Source organism: Lepus europaeus, chromosome 2 (assembly GCF_033115175.1).
Source record: "Lepus europaeus isolate LE1 chromosome 2, mLepTim1.pri, whole genome shotgun sequence".
In the NCBI taxonomy this organism is placed as follows: domain Eukaryota; kingdom Metazoa; phylum Chordata; class Mammalia; order Lagomorpha; family Leporidae; genus Lepus; species Lepus europaeus.
The window spans coordinates 115565309-115580312 of record NC_084828.1 but is presented as its reverse complement, the minus strand read 5'-3'; the positions used below and the strand labels follow the sequence as shown (position 1 = coordinate 115580312).

General features: G+C 31.4%; 1 protein-coding gene across 1 annotated transcript in view; it reads right to left on the bottom strand.

The window, feature by feature from the left end:
- Positions 1-15004, bottom strand: part of SI (sucrase-isomaltase) — an 82013-nt gene that overhangs the window by 43098 nt on the left and 23911 nt on the right. The window contains exons 16-24 of the mRNA XM_062178146.1: positions 13058-13174; positions 10383-10537; positions 9485-9569; positions 8659-8715; positions 7663-7787; positions 6041-6129; positions 4209-4258; positions 3323-3493; positions 597-752 (exon numbers count right to left, since the gene is read on the bottom strand). Of these exons, the coding sequence (XP_062034130.1) occupies positions 597-752; positions 3323-3493; positions 4209-4258; positions 6041-6129; positions 7663-7787; positions 8659-8715; positions 9485-9569; positions 10383-10537; positions 13058-13174 (1005 nt within the window). The remainder of the gene's footprint in view (positions 1-596; positions 753-3322; positions 3494-4208; positions 4259-6040; positions 6130-7662; positions 7788-8658; positions 8716-9484; positions 9570-10382; positions 10538-13057; positions 13175-15004) is intronic.

The window sequence follows — 15004 nt, the reverse complement described above, 5'->3', positions numbered from 1 at the left end:
TCCTGATTCTTCTTAGTGGTTAAGACATGCATTTAATTTCCACATTACATAAAATAAATGTTTTGCTGACAAAATGGTGTAACCAAAAACCCAGAATTTGAAAAGTAAAAATAGCAGTAAAGGGTATTTCCCATAGCCTTTCATGTAACATTGCTAAAATAACATTTGTCAAGCACAGTCAATGTCTTTCCGCTGGAAAGATGGCTAAAATAACTGCTCCTTAGTGGAGCAGAACTACCCACCACTCTAACTGATTATTATGAGACAGTACTTCCATAAGACTGTCCACCACTGGCATAGCGCATTATGGAGCTGACTAGTCAGCCACAGCCAACACCCAAAAAAGTACAACAAATACAGTTCTATTTCATCAAATAAAGTTAAACTATTTAAAGGGCTTGGATAGCAACCTCCATATCCATTTTGCTTAGTGTTCACTAGGCTGTGTATTATAAGAATTAATGAAAAATATGAATTGACTATCAAAGATACTGCTTTTGAATTCCTCGTGATCATATGCACAATCAAAATGTAAAGTCCACTTTGAAATGCCAAGGTGAAAACACATTGTGAGCTAAAATTAAAATTCTCATTACCGTTGCCCATATGCATCCACGTTGAACGCACTTTTCTTCAGTTGCAATGTCTGCATCTGGATAGCAAGTAATCTTTTCACTTTCTAAGAAAATTTGATTCCATTGAACTCTGAAGCTTCCTCCAAGGTTAAAGTTGAGATTCTCAATTAAGAGAACCTTCAAAAACAAAAGAAAATTAATGATTATTTCTGACTACTGGACAATTTTTGAAATATTCAGTATTTTACAAAATGTGACACAACTACTTTTCAACACAAATCATTAATAATTCTTACTTGTACTTGAGGAATGAAACAGAGGGGATGAAAATGTCATTTTCTAGCTGAACTGACTAGAACTTAAAGTGGGAAAATAATGAGAGAGTGAAAGATTGATAAACGACATTATTTCTAAATCTACACCAGAGTGTCATTCTCAGTTCTGCCACTTAATCCTCAAGAGTATTTGTGGAAATTGTATGTTTTGAATTATTCTCAGTTTTTTCCCCTGTAAAATGGAGATAATAACACCATAAAAGGGCTGGCTAGAGAGAAGGAATAATATGTGGAAATTAAAGCACTTAATATTGGCCTGCGCTGCGGCTCACTAGACTAATCCTCCGCCTGCGGTGTCGGCACCCCGGGTTCTAGTCCCAGTCCGGGCACAGGATTCTTCCATGTTGCTCCTCTTCCAGTCCAGCTCTCTGCTGTGGCCCGGGAGTGCAGTGGAGGATGGCCCAGGTCCTTGGCCCTGCACCCGCATGGGAGACCAGGAGAAGCACCTGGCTCTTGTCTTTGGATCGGCGCAGCACGCCGGCTGTAGCGGCCATTTAGGGGGTGAACCAACAGAAAAAGGAAGACCTTTCTCTCTGTCTCTCTCTCACTGTCTAACTCTGCCTGTCAAAGAAAAAATAAATTTAAAAAATACTTAATATAATGTATGAGGCATAGTCCACAAAATATAGGTGAGTTCCCTCAAAAAATTCACAGGGAAGAAAAACGTGGTCACTATGTTTGATGCAGTAGGTCCTATATTCAAAGAATGGGAAAAATATACATTGTCTTTCTTTAATTCTGTCCCTAATTTTATCACTGCTTACAATGTTTGAGGGACAAGTTGGAAGGAGGTAATATGACATTATACAAAATAAGAGATCACAGCTCTCTGCTCCGGCCTAGGAAAGCAGTGGAGGATGGCCCAAGTCCTGGGCCCCTGCACCTACATGGGAGATCTGGAGGAGGCTCCTGGCTCCTGGCTTTGGATTGGCGCAGCTCTGGCTGTTGTGGTCAATTGGGAGTGAACCGCGGATGGAAGACCTCTCTCTCTCTATCTCTATCTCTGTCTCTCCTCTCTCTGTGTAACTCAGAATTTCAAATAAATAAATCAATCTTTAAAAAAGGAGATCATACACATTATTGTTATTAAAATCATATATATGTAATTATTTTTATTATTGACACATTGGAAAGTTATTTTTATTATTGCTTTGGGGATAATATGATAAAGATATATCCCTACTGTATTTTCATCTTCATAGCTTCTTTATAATTCTACATTGATGAATGAGATTTATATAAGATCAGTCTAAGAACAGTAGAATTAGGTATATCTTCTACTGTTTATACAAATGTTTGTGTTTATATTTAGATAAGTATAAAAATGCAAACATATGTATTGATATCACATATATAATCAAAAAATGATTTTTGTATTATACCCTCTTAGTACTTTGCTAGATTCATACATTTCTCAGGCTTGTATTATTTAATTTATATTGAATTATTCTTATTCACTATGATACAAATTATAGTATTCTTACTATATTAAAAATACTTTACCAACGCATCTTATTATAAAAGTTATCAAGTAGAAAACACTGGACCAGATGGCTTAGGACTTAAATAAAAACGAAACAATGTTCTGATTTTCAAACAATTTAGAATTCATTTTTGCTAACATTATTAATAACTTAGAATTGTATAAATTCTGGAAAAATAAATGCAAACAAATTACTCTCATGTTCTGTAATATTATTGCCTCTAACATTCAAATACCTTAATTTGTTATACAGTGAAAAATTATGATTTACATATTACATTTCACAGGTAAGTGAGCTGAGCTAATGACAGATTAATATGTATAAAAGCACAAATAGCAAGGTGGGAATTAGAGGCAATTCTGTGATTCATTTCCCCCCTCTATTATACCTGTTAGAAGTGACTAAAGGAAGGCCTCTTACAGGACAGGAAAGAACTGAGCAAAAACTTGAGTCAGAAAAATAAAGAAACATTGATGGTTCAATCAGAGTTCATAAAATGAGAAGCAGGGAGAATGACTAAGTAAATGGATAAAAATAGTATCTTAAAGAATCTTGAATAAGAATCCAAAATATTTTGAATTTTTATTGTATGGAATAGGTTAGTAAGTTTGAATACCCAGATGAAGAATGGAGTAATAAATGTATTAGGAACGGTATCAAAGACAAAATGACATAGGAGGAGAGATATAGATTATAGTCCCTTTAATATAAATAATTAACATAGTGGAATATTGGCAGAAAAAGTGAAGAGAGAGAAAGAAGAGGGAGGGAGGAATTAACAGAAGTAGAAATGGAAGGATGGATAGAGGGAAGGAGGGCGGAGGGAACCGTGATCAAAGTGAGGGGGCAAAGAAGCATCTGAATGGTTAGATAATGTTAAAAATAAGAATATATGACTGTTAAAATATTTTTAAAAGACTGTATTTACCTGGTTGGAGGGATCATATGTGAAATTAGAGTGCGCACTCATTGCCTGATTATCTTCCGCCACTGTAACCTGTGTAACGGTCTCTGTCAACCCGAGAATTTTTATAGTCTGAAATGCTAAAGTTGTTCCTTCTGGGTATGATGCATGTGTGCATGTGATATTTAAATTGTTCTGGAAAAAAAAAAAAAGGAGCACAGAGTATTATCTATCAGGTCTTTAGACACAAAACTTAAAATAGCAACAGAGATATGAAATAGGAAAAGAACCAATTGTCTACCTCTCCATATCTCCCACACCATCCAAGTAAGATATATTGAAACAATCACTAGTAACTCTGCCTTTTTTGGAATAAATGCCATAAATTTTCTTTTCCAGAAATGCCTTGTTGTTTATGATGCAACTTACATACCCCTCTTCTTATTCTAGTCTTAATATTTATGAAGAATAATATCTTTGGCAAAAAGAATATATAAAGAAATTCAACATTTAAAATTATTTATATTATTTATGCAAAAATTAATTTTATGCATATGATTTCACCTTCATTCAAAATATGCAGTGACATATACAACATTTTCATGTATGTTGAAATTATTTTCCTAAGACATGTGACTTAAAAGCAGATATAATAATTTAAGAAATCTAAAGCCTTCTAAACATAAATTGCATCATCATAAATTCATATCTATTACAGTTAAATACAAAATTACAATAGCACGATTTGTTTTTAAATTGCATAATTTAAGCTTAGCTTTTTCCTTTAACAATTTATTTCATTCTGGTCCACTGAAATCTGAGGTAATTGAGAATATCCTCAAAAACTCATTATAAAAAATCAAGATATTAATAAAATATATATTTCACTGTAACAAAGGAGAATGCTTACATTAGAAACTGCAAATGTGTATAGTATATAGCTGCCACTTTGTACGGTATCTGAAATTAAAGAAAAATAATATTAAATGAAAATACAATGTTAATATTTTGCCTTTTTATGGTTTTCAACACTTAGGAAATGTAAAAATTAAGTACTATTTATTAATTAGTTCTAAGCACATTATTTTTAAAGTAAATTTTAAATTATTTGTAAAATCTTGGAATTTTTCTTTCTGATTAAGAAAAGTTAATGAAAACATTTTACTGGTTAATTTTTCAAAGTGCTATAATACTTTTAGAAATCCAAAGATGGAAAACACTTATCATTGTAAATATATTTTTTGGAACAATGTCAATATCTTTAGCAAACTTTGCAACATCAAGTTTTCGCTAGGAAGATATATCATACTGCAATTTAATTTTGTATCTTTTTACTTATGTTTTTCTTTATTTTGGCAGAAAAGAATGAATCTGAAGTCATGTAAAAGTTAAATAAATATTAAACTGTAATTGATGAGGAACAAGGAAGAAAATAATTTTCTGCATCAAATAAATAATAAAATTTTATCAACATGTTTAATAGAAACAGAAGATTAAGGTTAAAATAATTTGGAGAACATAGAGTGTGCAAAATAGAAAAGGAACCCTACGAATTTATACACAATTTCAATAATATTAATTTTAAAAATCCTTATCAATCCTAATAAATAAAATTGGAATCAGACTGGAATTGAAGATAACTTTACATTTTCCATGTTTACTAACAAATTTCATTAACAGAAATTTGTGATTTATTTAACTCTTTAAATAAAAATGTGCAAAACATATGGGTATCATATCAGTTGACTGATTAAATTATATTCTTTAGATTTTAATGGCTTGGCTTTATGACAGCCAATCGTCAATATAAATTTTCTGATATAAACAAATAAATGTATATGGAGATACATTGTAATTTGACAAACAAAAGTAACCTCAGTGTTGTTTACCATATGCTATCAATTGTGTTACAGTAATGGTATTTGTTTGCTGACTACGAATATTTTAGGTTTAGATGAAATCCACTTTTACTCAGCTGCTAGGTAGCAAGTGCTTTATCCTGGGAGAGCTTACTCTTGGTGTGTTTATGTCCCACGGTCTTTAAAAAAGAGCTTTGAGGACTGTGTGCTGGAATAGAATAGGAAATATAGAACAGTAGGGAGGTGTGTGTGTGTGTGTGTGTGTGTGTGTTAAAGTACAGACTGATAAATCAACTAGACCGTGATAACGACTGTGGATTTTAATTGTTAATGGAAAATTCATGGGAGTATTTGAACAGAGGTGTAATAATTTGAATATAATTAGAAGGTATTATGTTTCCTGCTGAATTGTGAATAAAAAAAAAATTAAAAGCCTGGACTGACAAGAACTATGGACGTATGGGACAGCCAGAGAGCTACTGCAATAATTAATGTTAAATATAATAAGGACAGTGGTGGAGCTACTGAGTAGATTCAGAGCAAGACAGAACCAAGAGAAATTCCTTAAATTTGAGAGAGAATAGTTGGCTCCAATTTTAAAAATTCAATTTAATAGACAAATAATGTGTTATATATATATATATATATATGTACTTGTCAAATTTTTACAACAAATCAAGAGGCAAAATTAGTTTAATTATATATAACTAATATAGCAATATAAATTTCATAAAGGAACTTAAAAGCCTAAAACAGATATAAAAATTTAGGAATTAAAAATGAAAATGTAAGACATTTTTAAATGAAAGAAAGTATAATCAACAAAGCTCAAATTTTCATCAACAAAAATAGAAATTTAAAAGTATATCAACTCGAGACTTACCTTTAGTTTCTCCATCATCCCAGAAAAAGTCTCCTATTGCTGTGTTATCATCATTTAATGCAATTATAAGTCCTAGAGGATTCATACGACTGTTAAGCAGAATTAGATATATATGTGATTAAAAATAAATGTATAATAGTGAAATATTCTATAAATAAGTCAATTTAAATGTAACAGTTTTTCAATGATGCATTGAAATACGAACATGTATATTAATAAATTGGTATTTGAAAATTCATTAGGAATTTTTTGTTATCAATATTCTTACACGAAAGCAAAAGTATTTAAATACTTAAAAATAAAGTATAGAAATATACTAAATTCAATACTGATTTTTTGAAAGCCTAGACAGGTGCAAAATTGGAATACTGTAATATTCCAATTCAAATAGGAAAAATTAAATGGGCCTTATGAATATACAATTAAACTTGTATAATCCTAAATTACCGTACATTCTACATTTTATATGAAGAATAATTATAAATGCAGCATAAACAATTTAAAATGTATAATGAGATCTTTATAAATGAAGCTAATTATAATAGGATAAATTTGATATATGCTCCATAAACTATTTTTCTTAGTTTCATATTACCATAAACTAGTATCCCTGAGGCTATATGTTCCAGGCAATTGTTCTCTACAAAAAGTATTCTCTTCCAGAATGCAGCTGTCAAAGTGCATGTTTCTATGGTTCAGTACTGTAATATAACTGAGTGTATGAGGACATAGCCATGAAACAGTTAAATTCAGAATAGTCAATTCTAGAATCTCAAAATAATTACTCACAGAAGCGCATTCCCTCATTAATTTGAACCCTCCAGAAATATTTATGAGAATTAGAGAACCCATTATCGATCCAGACACCATTACAGGTGTGAGATCAAATTGTACAAAGTCACGTACTTGTTTCATAAGACTTACAGTTTAGGTGAATAGACACATTGCATATAAGAAAATGTAAATATATATATATATATATATATATATATATATGGTAATGCTAATGTCACCAATACAGTAGTGTAAAGAGCGAAGTGACTATCAAGTCGGGTAATGCGGAGCATGGGGAAACTATAAATTCAATGGCACCTCTGTTCGCTTGTACTCAGAGTGAACTACAAAATAGAGCATCAGAACTTTCAAGTGTCTCTTTTTTCCTAAGTGTTTTTGAGATTTTTCTATCACTAAGCAACTTAGAGTATCTCTTGTTCTTTACCTAAAATGAAATATCCACCTTTTTTATCAGCTTAAAAGTAAAACATTTTAATATAATTTAAAAATTATGATATCCGTGTATTGAAAATTTAAATATATTAGCAAGTGACATAATTTTATCAATTGTGTAGCAAGTATTAACATTTAACATTTTATTAAGAATGAGAGATTGTCTTTAATTCTGCATACTTTATAGAGAATATGAATCAATTTTCAGTGTAGGAGACAAATTTCTCTTTATATACACATAATTTGATACTTTTTATAACAATAATAAATAATTACCTCTGTGTGTCCAGTATTTTCTGGTAAGAAAACTAAAATTGATATTTGATTCTGAGTAAAAATGTTAAATATGATCACAAACTCTGTGTTAGGTTCTAGCTAATAATCTTTCAATGTACCTTGCTGTTGTTGTTACAGCAGGTTGTTGAATGGGGATAATGTAACCTCCTCTAAGATGCAGTCCTATTTTGTCTGCTGGAAGACTCATTTCCACCCGTTGCTTTCTCCATGGCCTTTTTGCACCCTAATTTGTAAAAGATAAAACAATTTTTACTATTAGAGAGGAACTTGAACTCCATCTCATGAGAATTAAAATTTACATACAGAAACAATTCTTATCATGAGTAATTGACATCATCTAAATGAATATTAATATATTGTTTTCTGACTTTCAGATAAAATTATTCCTTTCAGTTTATTGAATAAAGTATAGATAAGTTCACACTATCAAAAATACAAAACATTAACATAAACAAACTTATTCCTTACTACAATATTTCTCAAATATTCTTCACCCACCCCACTTGAGTTGTTTTAATCTAATCATATTTAAGGAGAAGTATTTTCTTAAGCATTATTTCTAGAAAAATATATGATATTTATTTGATATATATTGATATATATGAATAAATGAATATATTTCTAGCAAGTATAAGTGCATGCAAAGTAATGTTTTTTAGGATGAATGCTCAAGAGGTCTTGGTCAAATAATAAAAAGAGATAGGGTGAATGAATGCTGCTATTTTCCCTATCCAAGGTTGAAAAGCAAAAGTTTTACACATGGTTGAAACTATCATATTATGCAATATAGAATATTTTCTCACTACTCTATTCTAGCATTAAGATAGATACAGAAAACAAGATAAATGTATTCAAGTATGTCACTACTCTTTCTACAATTACTCCCTTTTTTCCACAATTTTAAAATGCCTATCTCTTTATACAAAGAAATATAAGTTCATATTAAAGATTAGCTCATGTAAAATGTATTTACATAGTTTTTTGCAGAATTTTCAAATTTTAAATTATTTATAATAGCAGAAATCTTAATTTTCCATGTATCTATGTTTGAAAATGTAATGCTTGTGAGCCCATCAGTATATAAAAGTACTTACTGTTTCATAATCATACCAAACAGCATCAGGAATGTATGCACTCACTGTCTCTGCTCCCTAAATTAAAACAAGATAATGCATATGTTATTGTTTTTTAAAGTTATAATTCTTAATAAATACACACTTCACAAATGATATGTTGGGTTTCTATAGTTAGGGAGGGAGAAAACTTTTTATGTGTTCACCTTGAGTATTTCCCAGGGATTGGAGTCAAAGAACTATTTTATCAGGTTTTGATAATAACATAATATAAACAAATAAAAATCAAAGAAATACAGATAACATTAGTTTAGGTGTTAACTAAAATAATGCATGCATGTGTTTGTATGACCATAAATAAAATGCTAACTGAGAATGTGAATAAGTCCATTCCTCTATTTAAAATTAATTTTAAATAGGACCCACATGATTAATTCCATTATTTTTTCAAGAGTTTTTTTTATCCGCTGATTTTAAAGTTCTCTTTTGCTTATAATTTAGCAAATTTCAGTTTTTTTTTTTTTTATTTTAGTGAGACTTCATTTTGTTCACTCTAAGTTTGACTTGGGTTAAATAAATAAAGCTTTTTTTTTTTTTTTTGGAGAACACTAATTTTATAAAATTCCCTTACCCCCAGCTCGATGTCACCTACTTGATAAGAATGGATCTACTTAATATTTTTATGTTTTTGAAGTATTTTCAGCATTTTAAAATTCAATTAGTTGTGTATTAACTTGAAGTAGCCCAATTAGTAGCATTTGTTACTCATATATTTTGTAATGTGGTATGAATTTGGTTATATAAACTTCCCTTTAAGCAATGTGTTTATTAAAGTTTTAAAACCTACCTGTGTCAAAACAGGAGTAATGAGTAAAGCGGGGCCCCATAAAAACTCTCTGTCCTCAATCCAGCTGTTTGTATCCTCATAAAACCTAGTAATAATTCAGGTATTTAAGAGACAACAATACAACTTGTTTAGCAAAATTCTCTGTTCAATTAACATTTCTGTTTTTTCTCATAACTGCTATTAGCGGTGGTTTTACTTGTTGATATGTCATTTGAAGTAGACAGTTTGTACTTCCTTTATGATTCACCTGATAGTCAAGAAGGAAGAGAGGTAGGAAGCAGGGAGAAAGGAAGAAGAAAAGAAGGAAGGGAAGAAGGAAGAGAGGCAGGAAACACGTTCATCTGGTGTTCAATAAAATCTATCACAGATAACATGATTACATTTTATCTGTAATAAACAACTCTTGTGTTTATTTTTCTCTTATAGGTTCATCAATATCAGAAATAACTCATATTCTTTTTTCTTTGTAAATTTTTCATTATAAGCTCCAGTTTTATCCTGTATTTCAATGGGTCTTGAAGTCATTTCCAGAGAAAAGGCCCTACTTTGATGCAATGTACTAGGATAATCAGAGTTTACTTTTGTTCTCTACTGTTCTACACTCTTGATGAATATTTTGGATGATTTTCACAATGTAAATGTGGTGTGCTTTAGCAAGTATATACATTATCTATCTTTTTTCCTTGTAAGTTCTATCTAGTTCTCACAAGTCTAGCTTTATCCTGTATAATCAACACAAAATTAATTATATTGAGTACTGTCATTACATAATTCATCAAATTGTTTATACAAATTTAAAAGCAAGCAGCAGAAAATAAATTGATGGCTTATTTCTCTTTTATATATACATAAGTTTGAATACATTTTAGAAGATATGAATCTTATCCTTAGTACTTACTCATGAAGAACTGGCCTTGCTACTGTTTCTCCAAACGCATGGGCTTTGTAAAATAGAGTATAGAGGAAAGGCAATAAGGTATAGCGGATATTTAAGTAGTGCCGAGATGACTTAACCAAAAGTGAGTCTTGTCCAAAAAATGCAGGATCCTGATGCTGTGTGATAAAAACAAAGATTAAAATTTAAAAAAAAATTGATACAAGAAAGGAAATAAAAATAGAAATATTTTAATCTACTTTTAAAAATCAAGTTGCCTAACTTTTAACTTGTTTATAAAATATTAACATTAGTCTTAGTTTATCATCAAAATGTCTAAATATTTCAGTGTTTGTGTTTTCATTAAGTTACATGAGGGTACTTCAAAAAGCACATTATATAATATAATTAAAAACTAAATTGATTTTGGTTTAAAAATGTTTTAAATCCATGAAAAGTTTCTTCAAAATATACATTTTCCATGAACTCATTAAAATTCTTTGTATCTTTTATTGAGTTTCACTTTAATGTGGAAATTTCTCATTTAAATACACAGAAGTAATGAAGAAATGGATAGGTTTTTAGTGGTTAATAGTGGTAGGATGAATTCTTGGCTCTAAGTTTCTTCATGCTTCCTTGCACCTATCTTCTCTTGGTAACTGCAGAATTCACTACTAAAGGTGGAGGGTACCTTACTGGCAGTCTGAGTTTATAATCAGCCAAGTGACATTCTCTGGCCGACGAGATGTTAGGACCCATGACACATGAAAGCAAAGGCTTGAAATGTGTTTTCCTAAGGACATGCTGTCTGCTGCCTTGCCATCAGCATTAAAAGAATAATCACAGTCAGTTTTCTGACTCAGGAACACAAGGAACAAAGTTGCTGGGCCTGCCTGCAGACTTCCAACATGAAGCCCAATATGTGTGCTGTGTCCATGCTATATCAACTTACTCCCTCACAAGTTTAGATCTGCTGCCATAGGTAAGAAAATTACTACCTTTCTAGATCCAGAATGTATTATGTTATTTTGAAGTCATGTTTTCCTTTGGCTGCTGCTGACCATTGAACAAGCATGATGGCAATACTATGTAGGCCTTTTCTGGGAAATACAGGATTATTTTATGGGTCAATTTTTTTCCTATTGACCTGACTAAAACATTGTTGGAACTGGGCTGAAGTATATGACACTCCCTACCAAACCGCCTTTTCCCTTTTGTCTTTTATTTTATTTTATTTTTTTAAGGCAGAGTGGACACTGTGAGAGACAGAGAGAAAGGTCTTCCTTTTTGCCGTTGGTTCACCCCCCAGTGGCCGATGTGGCCGGCTGCACCGCGCTGATCCGAAGCCAGGAGCCAGGTGCTTATCCTGATCTCCCATGGGGTGGCAGGGCCCAAGCACTTGGGCCATCCTCCACTGCCTTCCCGGGCCACAGCAGAGAGCTAGACTGGAAGAGGGGCAACCGGGACATAATCCAGCACCCTGACCAGGGCTAGAACCCGGGGTGCAGGTGCCACAGGCAGAAGATTAGCCTATTTGAGCTGCAGCACTGGCCCCCTTTTCATCTTTAACAATTTCAGGCGTGAACTCTGTTCTAAAGGTTCTCTCCACTCTCTTCTGCTCCCTCCCCTTTACGCTCCACAAGAATTTCAACTTGCAATCTCTAGTATGTCTCATACCATCTTGTCATCTGCTTTATGTGGAGAATAGAAATGAATAGAGTATAAAGTAATTAATATGGTGATCCTCTGCGGACACACATTCCTTGAACATATCTTTAGGGTGGATCATGCGGTCACTGATATCCATTTTGGGACTTCATTTCTGGCTGTGATGCCTCTTCGAAACTGAGCTGAGCAACTGTCACTCATCTCAGATAATGCTCTGTATGCAATCAATGTTTGAACATTAAAAAAGTTATTAACCAAAATGTGTTAGTTGACTCATGAGTTAAGTAAACTACACCAATATCTTTTTTTTTTAAATTCACTGTGAGAAATGATAATATGCTGAATCTTCAGGTTGAAAGGAGAACTGTCTATTCCTTGTACTTTTTACCTCACCTGTTAAGACTAATGTTTTGTAAGTGTTAGCTTTGCTTTACTCAACAGCTTTATCCCAAATTTATTTATTATTGAAATACTCTGGACTCAAATAGCTTTGAAATTGTCTCTAATTTGTCGTTTCTCTTTAGAAAAATTGAAACTGGAAATTCTTGATAGTGTATTATATTTTTATGGGAGAAAAATTGCCTTGAACCTACATACCGATACTCAAAAAGATTTGGCTCTTATTAAATAAAAAGTGTTATTAAACACAGTAGTGCTGATTTATTATAGTTGTATATGGTTAGACTTAAATTAAATATTGATGTTATTGATGTTATGTGTGCATTTTGTACTATGTGTTCCTTATTCGACTATTTAAAAAGAATTAAAGGAGCTTCTCAGTATATTAGGTTCTCAGGGTCACAACAAATGCATAATTACCATAATACAGTTCTCATTAATTCTCAAGTTAATGTGATATTAATACAAAAAGAACATACAATGTAGCTATGGCCTTCAGAAAATGACTTACAACTATTTATGAATTATGATATCAAGTTTCAAAATATATCATATATATAAATTTAATGTATTCTTAAAAATGTGACTTGCTCTATTTTAAAATGTGGAGAAGTACAGCAAAACATACTTACCTCAAATCCATCAGCATTATGATTTCTGGAAAACGGATAAAAGGCCCCAAGTTGCATCCACCTTCTGCAAAGCTCTTCTGTGGTTTCAGCCTGAAATCCACAGATATCTGCACCAACCTAAATAACAATATATCCATTATTCATACTGTTAGGGTTATCACATTTGTGTAAAATGTCACATTTTATGCCTAAGCTAATTTGTATTATTTAAAATCTCCTTTATTGTCTTTATATACTCTTTCATAAACCAGTTTTCTTTTTTATCTTTGCATCAGCCTTGCCCTGATTACACTATATCACATACTTTTTTCTTCAGTGTCTCTGTATATATTTTCCTAGCCTCACGTATATAATTTATTTTCTCTTGTGACCTAATCATCAATTCACTATACAAAGATCAAATTACGTTATTAATATATGTTGGTTCTTAAAACAAAATGTCCTTATTGATTTTTCTCATTTATATTTTTGAAGATATAAAATAGATAAAAAGTGTGAATTTGTATTGAGTTTAAGAAATTATTTCAAATAACATTCTGATATTCCCACTCTATACCAAAGGACTCACTAGGAAACACTATCATAAATTTAATATTTAACTTTTAGAAAGTTTTCTTTATTTTTTACATGAAAACATATGCACTTATAAACAATATATAGGATCATGTTACATATTAATTAACTTTATGTAAATGGTACATTTTATGCATTGCAATATGTTTTTTTCTTAAAAGGCAATGTTGTTAATCTTATCAATATTATTTTGGTGCTGTATTGTATAGTGTTACATGACTTTACAATACTTCTTTGAAGTTAATATATAAAATGAAAAAAAAATCCTTACAAATTCTATGAGATATATATATATATATATATATAGGATTATATTTCTAATTAATCAGAAATATGCTTTTTATGAGATAACTGCTATCATTTACAAGCACTATGGCAAAACATGAAAGTTCCTACTACTCATTACCTTTCCAAATAGTTTATGGCTTTATTTATAATTTCTTTTAAAAATTATATATATTTGAAATGCAAGGTCACAGAAAAAGAGAGAGAGAGAGAGAGAGAGAGAGAGAAGATTCAGCAAGAGAATGAGATCCTTCATCAGCTCACACTCCAAATGGCCACAATGTCCAGGACTGTGGTGTGCTGAAGTCAGGAGATAGGAGTGTCTTCCAAGTCTCCCTCATGAGTGAGGGACCCAAGCATGTGGGCCATCTTTTATTGCTTTCCAAGGCACATTAGCAGGGAGCTGGATAGGAAGTGAAGCAGCCAAGACTAGAAACAGCACCCAAATGGAATGCTAGTGTCACAGGTAGTGGCTTAATCTACTGTGCCACAATACCAACCGCTATGTCTTTTGACATTTAATTTTTATCACTTGTTTATACAAAATGCAAATTTTTATTTTTGAGACAACTCATTTTAATTTAATTACATCACCAAAGTTTATTTGCATTTCTCATTATTAGAGAAATTGGGAATATTTTTATATTTTTGTTGCATCTATAAAATCACCTGCTATGCATCCTTACTAATTTTATAATTTTTCTTGTTTTATATAGATTTGCAGTATGCACGTTTTCTTGAGCATTAATAATTTATTGGCAATATGCCTGGAAAATACTTCCCTATATATGATGCTTTTTATTTTTTAGCTTTGTAAAATACTTTTTGATGAACAAAAGTTTTAATTTTCTTGAGGTCAAGTTTATGTTTCCCATATGATTTGTGCCCTTTGTGTTCTACTTAATTATACCTCTAACCTAACATCATAAATTCACTATCTTCTAAAATGGACAAAATTCAATTTCAAAACAAATTTCACACATGATACCAAGAGTCAATTTCTGTGTATATGGTATGAGAAACGGACACATTTTATTTTTCACTTTAAATGGGTACTCAATTGCCTATGTGAATAGCTGATACATTTCC